This window comes from Empidonax traillii, unplaced genomic scaffold, assembly GCF_003031625.1.
Source record: "Empidonax traillii isolate 1590-97213 ecotype Southwest subspecies unplaced genomic scaffold, ASM303162v1 scaffold1257:size348801, whole genome shotgun sequence".
Taxonomy (NCBI): domain Eukaryota; kingdom Metazoa; phylum Chordata; class Aves; order Passeriformes; family Tyrannidae; genus Empidonax; species Empidonax traillii.
The window spans coordinates 30,437-43,930 of record NW_020956450.1 but is presented as its reverse complement, the minus strand read 5'-3'; the positions used below and the strand labels follow the sequence as shown (position 1 = coordinate 43,930).

The following is a 13,494-nucleotide window of genomic DNA, read 5'->3' as shown; positions in this document are numbered from 1 at the left end:
GTTGCTGTGCTGATTCTTTCTGGCAGCTGTAATTAGTTTGCAGCAAAGTAAAAATGTTGTGGATTTCATATATATTATATTGCTTTTTAAAAGGCTCAAGTTTATGTAAATCAGTTGGAAATTAAAATTAGAAAAACATGACTTTGTGAAAGGAATTTTAATTGTGCTTGTGTGACATAGTGAGTTATTTTACATGCAGCATCAGCTTTTGGCTGTAGTTCTTTCATGGTTTATTGAATAATCTTTAATTGCATTCAGAATAATCTTGCAGGGAGTTTGTTCATTTAGAAACAGAATCTTATGTTTTCTTCTTTTTAAAATAAGTATATTTCTGGGTTATGATGTAAGTGCTGTGGATTTGGGGGTGGGAGGGGAGAGTAAGGGAAGATAACAACGAAGATCAGTGGACCTAAAATATTTATTATATTCTCCAGCTCTATGTGTGATTTAAATTATTCCTTAAAAAGAAAATTAATAAACCCACAACAATAAATTGTTGGGGGGGTTTTTTTTGGTAAGTGTTTCTTAATTGACATCTGGGGAAGATTCAGAGTCTCCTGAATTTTTTGAGGATTGGATTGCGAAAATTGTTTAATAATATTTATTAATATACAAATAACAAGACTTGCAATGTGGGGTTTTTTTCCCCTTAAGACTGTGATCCAAATTCAAGTGCAGCTGGAATTTTCTCCAAGCCAGCAGTACAGCTGTAACAGGATATACTCCCCAGCAAGCAGAAGTTATGCTTTGGTGCACTCAAAAATTCCCCCCCTCACCCTGAAAGCCAAGGGATTGGCCAGCAGGGCCTGGAGAATTGATAAAACTGTTTGAGAAGTGTTGTGGGCACAGTTTTCTCACCCTGGGGTTCAACTTGCACTATAAAGCTGAAGTTACAGATTAAGAACTATTGGGGGTCTTCTGACACCAAAATTAATAACACATGGTTTATTTTTTTTTCTGGAACCTGCCCTTTCTAAAAGCATCGACTGCAGGGACTGATGCACTCAGGGTGTAGGAATTTGTTACTCTCTGCTCTTTCATTGCAGGAAAATGACTGAAAAATTCAAATTGTTTAATTCCCTTTCCAGGTAGTGTACATTCCCCTGCCTGCAGCAGCACTGTATGAAATTCAGTGTTGTTCCACAAGGTTTATCATTCATCCAGAGATCAGCTGCTGCTGTGTTGGAGGGGAAAAGCTTTGAAAAGTGATTTCTGAAAAGTCCTGACTCTTTCAGCATCCCCAGGTGCTCTTGGTTAGAGACACAGCCCTAGAGGTTGGGGTTGTCTTCACTCTGAGCTGCAGTGTTTGCAGATCAGTATCAGTTGTCCACCAGAGGCTTGTTTTGATTTCTAAAATCTGCTTTGTGGGACTTTCTGAAGAAAAGAGAAAGTTTCACTTCCTCAGGCTGTGTTTGCAACTCTAAGTCAGCAACTTACACTATTGGTACATTTTATTGTTGCCTTCCTCTCCTCCCCTTCCCTGGGAAAAGTGGGATGACTGACAAGCAATCACCCCATATTTTTTTTTATTCCCCTTTAATTAATTAATCCCAGAATTTAATAGAATTCTTAACAACAGTCAGGGTTCTATAGGTGTCTCTATATATTCTTTTTATCAAACTTTTAGTGAAACATTCCTGTTTACTGTTACCTTGCAGTTTGTGAACTGGTGACATATTAAATCACCCAGCTAATACAAGAGGGGGAATTAAACTGTGTAACACACACTGGTTATTTAACAAGGGAATGTTTGGGGGTTAAATACACACTAGAACTTTGTAACATGTTTAATGTGGAATCCATTAATAAGGAAGTATTTGTGTCAAATAAGTAAATGGTAGTGAATAAATGTTATATTTTATTACTCTTAGAACCTTGGACAAGCCACAGATCATTAAAATATTACCTTTTTGGTTGATTATCTACATCACATCATTTTCTATTGAGTAAAAAAATCCGGGTTTGAAATGCACTTTCAGGAGGTTGATTTTTTTTTTTTTTTCCTTTTCCCTTCCTGTTCTCTAGACTTAAAATGGGCTTGCTTTTGATTTTTGAATGTAAAGTGACTTAATTTATTTTAAGAATTATGAGAGCCCTGGCCCCCTTGCTTAAGTGGTGGGGCAGGTACCAATGTATTTGTACTTCTAAACAGAATGTGAGAGCTCGTTTATGGAAATTTAATTTAAAATCTGATGATGCTTTTCAAAGATATGGCTTTAAAAGAGTATACTTGACTATTAATGTGTCTTAAAGCACTGCTAATAGTTTTCTTTGTTCTTCTGCTTTGCATATTTGGACTGTCCCCTTGGGCACACGTTGCTGATGAACCAACCTGGCTGCAGTTCACACGATTCCTGTGTGATTCTCCTCTGGAGGTAAGGATTTGTCCTGAAATTAATGTTTGTTTCTTTTTCTTCTACACTCTCTGTAGTCAGCCAACCATTCTGGTAGGGGTGGGTGGCACAAAATTTCCATCATCACCAACTGGTAAGGAAGTGATGATACTTCTGGGTATTAAACTACAGAAAGTGCTGTGTCTTTGCTGGGTTTTGATTTATTTCTGTGAAAAGAAAAGGATGTGTAACTTGCCAAACTCGTATTTGACTCCAGTCTGAGGTAAAGGTTGAGGAGAGTGGCTGCTCTTTGATTCCAAGTGGATTTCTTGCACTGTCTCTCTTGTTAGTCCTAAAGAGTTAAGGGCCTCGTGACTGTAATGAAATTGTCAGGTTATAGTAATTACACCGGTAATTTGATCTGTCGCGCTTTGAATGAATCCATGTGTGGAGAGTTTGTTGCTTTTTCTCTGCCGAGTCCACCGGCCTTTACATTCCTGAAGGCTGAAGAGTAATAGAGCTCATTATAGTTTATAGGAAAAGGGCTTTTATCACCTCGTCAGCTCAGGCAGCAGACTGCCATTCTAGTCTTCATTTTGTGTGGCTCTGTAGATGTCGATGCACGCTGCCCTGCCAGGTTTGGGCTGATATTGTTTCTTACAGACACTTTTTATTGACATTTCCAAGCTTGAATTAAATTTTGTGTGGCACCACCGCAGATGTCTTCAATTAGATGAAGTTAAATAAAAGGGGTTATATATCAGAGGCCACGGGATTCTTGAAATTCTTTATTCTGGAGCAGTTGCCACAAGCAAACCTAGCAGTGTACAGTCTGTTTACTCTTTTGAACAAAAATAATTTAGAATAGAATTTAAACCTTAACGTGTTTTCAATTTGTCGGGTTTAGAATTTTTAATGTTATTATTAGCTGCAAATAGCATGAACACCCAAACTCTTCCTGTCTTTTTTTTGTTGTTGTTTTCTCAATTTATTATTCAGTTTGGTTTCTGTTTTGGCTAAGGGGCTTTGGCACAAAAAATGAATGCTTTAAAAAAAAAAATGATACAGTGTGTAGTAGCAGAAAACTAGGCAGTTTTCTAGCAGTAAACAGGGTCATGTAAAGAGATTTTTGAATGTTATTTTAACCATCCTTTTGTTTTAGAGGCTACTTTTAAACATTTGCCATTTTACCACTTCACACGTGCCAATACAGCCTTGTGGTGGTTCAGAGTGGCCTGCAGGACTCACCCAAACCCTGTGTCCTGGTACCCTGTTGCTGTCAGGGGGAGAAGGGCACGAGGAAAATCTGGACTGCTCAGAGTGATTCCTGGTTTTGGGTGCTCAGAGAATCACTGGCAGTCATCTCAGTGCTTGTTCTCCTCAAGTTTTTCCAACAGCAGTTGGGGTGAGCCTCAGCACTCGCACGTGCTGTGGCGTTCTGCAGTCAAAGGATGATTTCGTTTTGTTTTCAGATTACTCTCTAATTGCTCTTGTTCTTGTTTAACTGTCCTGAATACTTTTAAACCATGATCTTGGTTGGCTGCAACATCCTTCAGTCTTCAGGGATTCACCTGCAGAACACGGATCCAGCAGGATGGAAAGGGATCTGTTTTCCGTTGTGCAAAGGATCATTTGCTCCCACTTTGTTTCCTGTTAAACATCCAAAGAGGCTTTTGAATGCTAAAGGGACTGAAGGATTTTTGTGAATCTCAGTCTTTGCTCTTCAAAAAGCACATCAGCTTCTGCTTTGCATTATTTTGTTTATTGAGTTGACACTTAATTCTTAGTGATCTAATAATAAAATGACACCATCACAGGTCTGTAATTCCCAGGATCTCCTTCTGTAGGAAGTCATATTTTACTTGCATTTGATACATTGCTCAGGACTAAATCAAAACACATTTCATGAGAGAGATTTTGGCAAATTGCTTTTTTTCCCCCCATCATCTCCACGACCTTTGTGTGGTGATGCCCAAAGTCTCTTGCAGCTGAAGTCCTTCGTGCCCTCAAAGCCTCGCTAATCCTTGTGGGATTTTAAGCTCACTGTGAGTGTGGCTCAGATTCCAGATTTTCCCAGTCAGGTGCAGAAGCTGGCTCTGTAAGGAGTGTCGTATTTTGGTGCAGTGAGTTGATTTACTTGGTTTTGATCTGGAATCGCAGAACTGTTCAGGTGGGAAGGGGCATGTTGAGATCACCTGCTCGAAGGATGGAGACTCCACCAGTGCCATTATTTGATCCATCCTCTGAGTTCAGACCTCTGTCCTTCTACTCAGATTGGAACTGCTGGAATTAATCACCTTGCTTATTTGGCAAATAATTTCCACTGGAGTGTAGGAGTCAAGAGTTTCTTGCCTTTTTTTTTTTTCCCTCTGGGTAAGGGATAGCGTGGTTTTCATAACTTCCTCCTCCTGCCATCCACAGGGAGGGAAAAATGGAAAGGTTCAAAACATGAAGTTTCATTCAACCTTCTAGAGGAAAATAATGAAGGGGTGAATGGGCAGGACCCATTTTTGGTAATTATAAGTAAAACACCTCTTAAAAATTAAAGAACGACCAATGTGCCTCAAAGAAAATTGAGCACTCTCACCATCACTGAAGTTCAATTATAAGCAGTTATTACATTGAGATGCACTAATTGGGCAATATATAATGCCAGTTCTATTAAATATTTAAATTTTAATCATGTGTTTTAAAATATGAGCAATCAAATATGTTCATGGATCATTAGCTAGCAGAACACTAAGACAGGTAAAATTAACATGTAATGGAATATATTGTATTTTTCTCTGCATTACAGTCCAAACATTGGAGAGAAAATTATGTGGTTTTGTCCTGGATTTAGTTCCTTTTTTTTTTTTCTTTTTTTTTTCCCTCAATATAATCAGGTTATAATAATTCATTGTATTGAAATATGAGTATAAACTGATAATTTGAAATAAATTGGTCCCTCTGGACTGTTTCCAAGCCAAGGCATAATTTTGGTTAGATAAGGTAAGCCCCTCCTGCTGGGTCTTGCTCACCTGATGTCAGTGGTGTATTTTACATCACCCCTGACAAACATGGTCCCAGTGGAGATGTCAGTGGAGGGAACGGCATAACCTGCTTCAGGAAAATGTTTCCTACTCTAGACCTGGTTGAGGTCAAATTGCCTGGATGGTGAGTAGGAAATCAAGTGAAAGGAGCCAAGTATTCATTGAGAAATGGGAGAAAACGTAACCCTGACAGGCATTACAAAGGATTACATTGTATGAGGACTTTGGAAGGAGGAGGAAAGTCTTGCTCTTTTTAAAATGTTATTTGCTTAATGTAATGGGGATCCCCGAGCACTCTGCCTGAAATCAGTGCTGTGCTCGTTATGTTTGTTACAGAACACAGACTCTTTTATGTTGCTGACATTTCACTGTAACTGCATTAGTGAAATAACTGCAGGTTGGACTTCACCAGAAGTTTTTTGACTTCAGTTTGCAGAGTTCCAGTCACCAAACCGTTGGGATGCTCTCTGGAGGTTTGGGGTCACACACACAGACACAGCATTTCTTTACCTTCAGAAGTCTTTGCTTTGGGTGAAAGTCTTTTCCATCCTCCTATTCTGCAGATGGAGCTCTCAAATGCTTAACCAGTTCACTTTTTGAGTATTCATAGCTCCACATCTACTTTTGTGCTGTATGACTGTATAAAAATGCAATCAGTTTGTTGTGTGGCCTCTGGTTTGGGACTTTACTGGTCGGGTGATTCAGTTGGAATGATTTTTGCTCACGTGATGGATTTTCTTTTGACACATGTGGTACCAATTAGAGTAATTTCTCCTGCCCATCATCTCTCCAGCCTGTGCTACTGTATCAAAATACTTGATTAAACCCACCTTCTGTTGTTGTAATGCAAAGCAGTTGGTAATAGCAGGCAATATTGTCAGATTTATTGAGTGAGAAGCAGCTTTCTGAAGACCTGGCAGTGCAGTGGAAAACATGACTAGATGGATAATTAAGTTGAGCACAGTGGAATTCGGGATTAAAGTAAACTTGACGTGGGAGAAAATGGAATGCCAGAGCTGGTTGTGTAATACAGTTTAAATTGGGAGATCATTTTCTTCTTAACTGGAAGCATCAGTTTCTGGCTGGAGGTGCTTTACCCCATCCAGAGGCAAACTTCACTGCACATCCAAAACCACAGCACACAACAATAGCCAGCCCCTCGGTGTTTTTGCAGCAGATTCTCTGACGTGGCTGACAGAGCAGCAGTTCCACAGGTTTTGTTGCAACACAGTTTCAGGTTCTTAAGTAAAAGGTATTTGAGAGAGTAAACCCTAAAAGAGCAAATGTTGCATAAAGAATTAACTGTTCACTTCTTTTTATGAAATGCTCCTCTGATGTAAATTTAATGGGCCACTGTGAGAAACTCAGTTTCTGTGGCCAAAGTGCTGCCAGTGCTTGGGGACAAACAGAGGGGTCCTTGGGAAGGGCTGGCACAGCGACATGGCATTCACCTCTCTGCCCTTGGGCTTCATCTCTTGTTGGAGGGTAGGTTGGTCACATTAAAGGGTGCCTGCAGAATTTGTTTGCCTGTAATAGTGCATTAATAACTTGATGAATCACCTTGTTTTATCCTGTCAGTCCCATCAATGCTCAGTGGCTATTTCGGGTTGGTGTTTGGGCTGTGTGATACCTGGGGTTTACCCATCATCAATACAGCAGAGTCACAAATGATCCACTGAAATAACACTGCTTTCCCTGCTTTTCATATTCCTTCTTTTCCTGAACACAGAAGGCCAGAGTAATTTTCCCCAGTATTTAGTTGTGTGTTAAAATTCTTCCCAAGGTTGTTTTCATCCTGGAGTTGTGGCAGGCACTGACATCCCTCTCTTGTTTTCCTTCAGGCAGAGCACACCCCAAACGGACCGGAATGTGGCTATGGATCTTTCCACCAGCAGTACTGGCTGGATGGGAAGATAATTGCTGTTGGTGTCATTGATATCCTGCCCTACTGTGTGTCCTCTGTCTATCTGTACTACGATCCAGACTTCTCTTTCTTATCTCTGGGAGTCTACTCTGCGTTACGGTAAGAGGGCATTTTCATTACCTGCTTGGATGTAACAGTAAAAACTGATTTTTGTGTCTATACATGTGCATTTATTTTCAGTCTAAACATATACTGGTAACACTATACCTAGCAAAATATTTCTGGTTGTTTTTTGTGTTTGTTGGTTTGTTTTTTAAATTCTCTGTGGTTGGTCACATTCCAAATAAATTTTTAATTGTCATCAAGGCTAGGGATGTATCTTTCTCACTGGCTATATACTTTTACAGATGAAGGAAACACTCAGAAACTAAATACCTAGTTTTTATTGCCCCTAAAAATAATTTAACATTGCTTGGATTCAGCAGGAAAAGCCCCTTTTTTGTTTGAATAGAAATAAGTTTTCCTCTGACCTTTTTCTTAGCCTAGTCAGCAAATGAAATTAATCACTTTTATAGTTTTATGCACTTTGAGATCATAAACAACAGAGTACCTAAAAAACATTGTCTTCTGAATTAGTAGTCTCCTGCTGTACTAGCACTAAGTGTATTTTTCAGGTATGTTAATCTCATTATCTTTGCCTTTAGAAAGGCTGATGGAAGGAGTAATCCTATGAATTTTAAAACCTTAAATTAACTATCAACAGTCTTGCAAAACAGTAGGAATAGTGGGTGATGTCACTGTGAACTAGACTTGTATGTGAAATTGCAAGTTACTGTTTTTCTTTCACAAGCAATGTTATTATTCCATTATTATTATAATGGGGGGGGGAAGCCCATAGTGAGTGGAAATACTTGTGCATCTCAATTTTTTTTCCTTACCTTTTTGCTTCTCTGTTCACATGAGGTGAGTTGGTCACAGACATGTGCTGGGCTGTTCCCTGGGTTTGAACCTCGTGGCAGACTTGTTTTTTTTTCCGAGTCTGAGTTTGAGAAGCTGCAGCACAAGTTCTTTTTCCCTGTTGAGGTTTGCACTGAGCTCCTCCAGGTCCAAAAGAAGCACTGAAATTGTGAGGTCCAGCTTTCTTCTCTCTCCAAGGTATCCTGTTGAGAGGCATCTTCTCTGTAGGTGGAGCTTCTCAGCTTTAGTTTTTTAGTGTTACCCAGCAGGGTGGGTAAATGGCATGACTGGAACTAACTAAAGCACAAACACTGTTTTTAGGAAACTTTATATCACAATTACTTCATAAACTTTTGCTTTTTGTAACTAATAAACCACGTGCAACCGAATCTCTCAGAAGTCCAACCTGAATTTGTTTAGATCCTTAGGAGATCAAGAGATCCTAATCAAAATCTGTATTTTTTTTAATTCTCCTTTTGGATGTGTTCTCTTTGTGATTTCTGAACAACCCTTATATGAGTTGTACAAATGCAGATGTCAGAGTTTTTCCCACCAAGTTCACTGTTAAGTTTCTGACATCAGCCTGGTGGTTCATTGCTTACATATGCTAGATACCTGAAATTAGACTATTTTTTCCTTGCAAGGTGAACATATAACATAAAACACCAAGTCCTCCTAGAGTTGTTTTTTTAATGTTTGTACATATCACATTACTTCATGTAATAATAGACCGACATAATCCACGCTTCTGAATTCCTGAAATGATTTTAAATTTTCTATATAGCAAATTTAAAGCTGTGTCAGTGCACCGGGGCTCAACTTGTGGAAAAAGCAGCTTGTAAATTCTGTGGCATTTAAGGCAATAAAAACAAGTTCCCAACAGTCTTAGAGGGAGCCAACCTTGTTCTTCTTTCAAAAAGGGAGGAAAAAAAAAAAGTGGAGTTGGGGAGGATGGAGGAAGTTGCAAAGGAATCTGATACTGTCAAAGCTGTTGCCAGTTTTGCTCTGAGGAGGTTAAACTGCCTTGCAGTGCTGGCACTTCCACCTCGTGCCACTTGGAGAATTTTTGCTGCTGAGTCGTAGAAAGGATGGGATTTGAGGATCCTTTGAAATACGTAGGCATGGATTAAAGAAGGAGGGGAGGAGAAGATACTTGGAAATACCACTCTTACCAGAGGGGGGAAAACAAACCATCCAGAAATACTGAGTGACTCTTGTTCACATGATCAGGAAGTTAAACCTTCCCCCTGCTACCTAAAATCATGAAGAGCAGACAATCATAGTGCTCATCATCTCTTTTAGTAGGAGGACAGGAACATGAACTTCTTTTGGAATTGGGCTGTGTGGCACTGAAATACTAAGTCTGAATTTTATATTGATGAGCTGGATGTTTTTCTCACTACCTGACTCCTCGTGTGAAGACACTGGCAGTAGTTCAAGCTCCCTTTCCTATCAGAGGCACTAATTTGGTTGCATGAAGCTGCTGCAGCCCAATAATGTTTTTTTCCCCCTGTAGTATTCCAGCTTTTGAATTTCAGGAAGGTGTTTGTTCAATTAGGTCCAGGATAACCTGCATGGAACAGTAAGGTGGTTTAATTTCATGCTGTGGCTCGTGAAGATTATGTATAGAAAATATGCATGATATCTTGCATCTTTGTACTTTTTTTTAGTGGTATAAATCTCACTTCTGCAATCTATTGTATTTGCTTGGATTTTAAGATGTGGAATAGATTCAGTTTCTGGTCAGACCCCTGGTTTTGAACAGATACTGAGTTATGACCAACTCAGGATGGTCTCAGCAAACCACACGCCACTGAAATGTTAAATTTTCACTACATTGAAACATCTTTCTTACTAATTTAATCTTAAGTGATAAAGGATCTCCAGGATTTGCACATGCTTCCTATATTCATGTACTGATCCCTTGGATCATAGAGGAGTTTGTGCTGGAGGGGACCTTTTAAAGGTCATTTCTCCAACCTCCCTGCAGTGAGCAGGGCCATCTTATTCCTTTGTCACTGAAAGCAATAACCCACATCCCTGTTTTGCTAAATCAGTTACAAAAGTGATCTGCAAAGTTAGAAATGCTGTAAAAAGGATCATTATAGGGTAAGCACTGGCTGAGCCTTTGTAATAGCACTGCTTTCCTTGTGCCAGTGAAATAAAAAACAAACTTATTTTGAAAATAAGCGAGAAAATCATACCAACAGTCATGGGGTGGGTGAAAAATCCCTTTTGTTGCATAAAGGTGGATGTTTTTACGTGCAAATTGTTGGGACACATATGATGGAACAAACAAGAAGAGGCTTATCCTTGAAGCTCTTTTTTTGAAAATACTCTGATTTCCTGAGCCAGGTTAGCCAGTCTGTGCAATGGCTGGGCCAGATTTCTGTAGAATTCCAACATACATGAATATTAATAAGAAAGCTGTTAAACACAGGCTCTTAATCACTTTTATTTCAATTTCAAGTCTGGCAGTTGGCAGGACAAGGCACAGAAAGGAAAGTATTTCTAAGCCTGACGTGGTGTTGTGCATTTTGGTGATTTGTTTGTTTGGTTTTTAAGTCTTAATTTTCAGTTTATGATGTTTGGGGTTTTTTTTAAAAAACATGAGTTTGGAGTTTATGATCCCCATATTTTATTTTTCAGAGGTCTAGTCCTTTAAATAGATCAAGAGCCAGGTAGCTGTAAAATATTTCAACATGAAGAGGTAAAATGACTGTAAGAATCGTACTCAAATGTAATTAGTCTTTTCTTTCCTTTCCCAGGGAAATTGCTTTTACCAGGCAGCTTCATGAAAAGGCTCCTGATCTCTGTTTTTATTATATGGGTTTCTACATCCATTCTTGCCCCAAAATGAGATACAAGGTAAAGTGTGTTTTTACATATTTCCTTAGTGCACTATTATTCAGAGCTTTTGACAGTGTTCATAGCAATACAATATTTTGTAATTGTCATTTTGGGTTTTAATGTATATGGTTAAATGTGAATTACTATTTAACTTGGCTTAGGATTTATTTTTTATTTTATTTTATTTTAAATTGAGCTGCGTGTGCTCTTTGTTTGGCAGCTTGGCTTAAGAGCAGTTCACATGGAGAGGCTTTCAAGATGATGGGTTTGTCATTGGGTTACCTGGTTATCTTGTGTTTCCAGTTATCTCTTCCAGTAGACTGAAATTCTCCCTTTTTTTAGGTTTGTATGTTAGTGGGACTGTTGCTTGGTGACCAGAGGCAGTGATAAAGATGCCTTTGTGGGCTTGGCTGTGCTTGGGCTTCTCCTCCTTGTTTTTTTGCTAAAGATGGGGGACTTTTCTGCCCCTGAAATCAGTGAGAAGTTTGGTGAGCAGCAATTTTGAGCCAGGTAGCAGATTTTTGGGCTGTCAGGATAACCCACAGGATGTCGAGGGTAACCAGTGTCACCACCCCTCCTTTGGAACCCTGTTGACTTCAGCTTAGTTTAGCCCTGAGTGCCTAAAAGGGTTCCTCTGTGTTTTAGATCTTTTCTGTAAGTGCATAATTGCTTTTGAGCATTATCATGATACAACTCGAGTACTGAACATTGACAGCAATTTCCTGGACATTTACACATTTATATCTGTTAATAATGTGAAAAGATAAAAAGCTCACAAAATCTAGAGTAAGAGGAGCAGTGCCTTCATTTCCTTTTTTTCCCCCTCCCCAAAGTGTGCTGGAGATCTACAATATTTTCAACTGGTTTGCAAATATCCAAAAAGTTGTGAGGCTTATTAAAATTTCAGCTTTTTCATGGTCTACACTCCAGTTGATCTCAAAGATTCAGTCTTCTGAAAATAACAAATAACAAATCCCTCCCTCTATTTTTGTTAGATGTTTGTCTCTGTGTGTGTGTCCCTTTTGCCAAAGTTCTACAACCTGCAGGGTTCAAGACTTGTAAAAAGAATGCATTTGGGTTGCTGGGGCACTTAGGAAAAGAAATATATATAACAGCAAAAAGTGTTCCAGTTCTGAAAGATATCCTGGTTAATAAACTGTGGGTTCAGCTGCTTGTAGTGTTTTATTAAAAACATGAACTTTGTGTACATGGATTTAATAACTGGAATAAAGTAGCCAGCAAACTATTTAAACACAAAGATTAATTGCTAACCTCGAGAGCCACTATACATTGATATTATTCATCTTGTTCTGTTGGACCAGTGCTGGTATTTGGAAACGATTCCATCAGGATCATGAGATTCCCACAATGCTCCTAGATTTCATTCTTAAGTATTGGAAATGGATTAGATTGTAGTGGGACTGTTTTACTCTGTGTTTCCCCCACAAAAACTCTTTTTCTTCCCCTTGCTTAGACTGCACATGTCAGTGTGTTTAGGTGGTTCAAGCTGAGGGGGGAGAAGGAGAAAACCTGCACTCAGGTAATTAGAACACACAGAGGGACACACATAATGTATTGGGAGAGCAACAATTCAATCAATTAATTCTATTTTATATTTCTTTTCCTGGGCATGTTTGTTTTAGGAGCTGCCAAAAGCAAGGCAATTGAAAAATCAAGTTGACGTTAATTCTGTGTAGTTCCGCTTTCCCCTCACTGAAATAAAACACCGGAAACCAATTCCAAAGCTAAGCCCTGAAATGGGTCTGGATAATGCTGCTGCTCTTGGGAAGGGATTGGGAATGCCAAAGGAGGGGGGGCAAGCACTGAACTTTGCAGATTAAGTAATTTCAGTAATGCCCGGGTGACTTAGAGGCATTACATGTCGGAGACTTTGCTTTATTACAGTTTAATAGAGATGTTGGGGGTTCCCTTCCCTTAATGGAATTAAAATGGAAAGAATGAGAGGCTGTAGGGAACTGTTGTTAAACTGATGGCAGGTAAGGAAATTAAATAAAGGGGGAAAAAAAAAAAAAAGAAGGAGGAGGAGCTGGAAAACAAACCCCACGGGAGGTTTTATCCTTTGCTTTTAATTTTCTTTGCAAATTTTGTCCTAGAATTTTTGGAAAGGGAGGCTCAGCACAGTGTCACTTCTCTATATAAGCAGTGCCTTGTGAAGAACACCTACACCTTCTGGCACTGCAAGCTGTAGACATCTCTTCTGGATCCTGCCTTTCTTGTGTGTGTGAAATAGCAATCCAACATTGTTTTTTTAAATCATTGGTAATATCTGATCTGATATCCCAGTGACTGGTGTTTGGTATAACAATGGTATAATTTTCATCTTTGTTATAGTATTATGGTATAATATTGGGCAGCTGCTGGATATTTTTAGCTACAGCTGAACAGGTCAGGGGCTAAACAGGCAGAGAATATGTGGGGGTCACTGGGTGACCTTTTC

The 13,494-nt window shown here is 39.1% G+C and overlaps 1 protein-coding gene across 1 annotated transcript in view; it reads left to right on the top strand.

Moving 5' to 3' along the window:
• The window catches only part of ATE1 (arginyltransferase 1), a 46,267-nt gene that overhangs the window by 13,185 nt on the left and 19,588 nt on the right, over window positions 1-13,494 (top strand). The window contains exons 8-10 of the mRNA XM_027906179.1: window positions 2,343-2,375; window positions 7,207-7,388; window positions 10,955-11,054. Of these exons, the coding sequence (XP_027761980.1) occupies window positions 2,343-2,375; window positions 7,207-7,388; window positions 10,955-11,054 (315 nt within the window). The remainder of the gene's footprint in view (window positions 1-2,342; window positions 2,376-7,206; window positions 7,389-10,954; window positions 11,055-13,494) is intronic.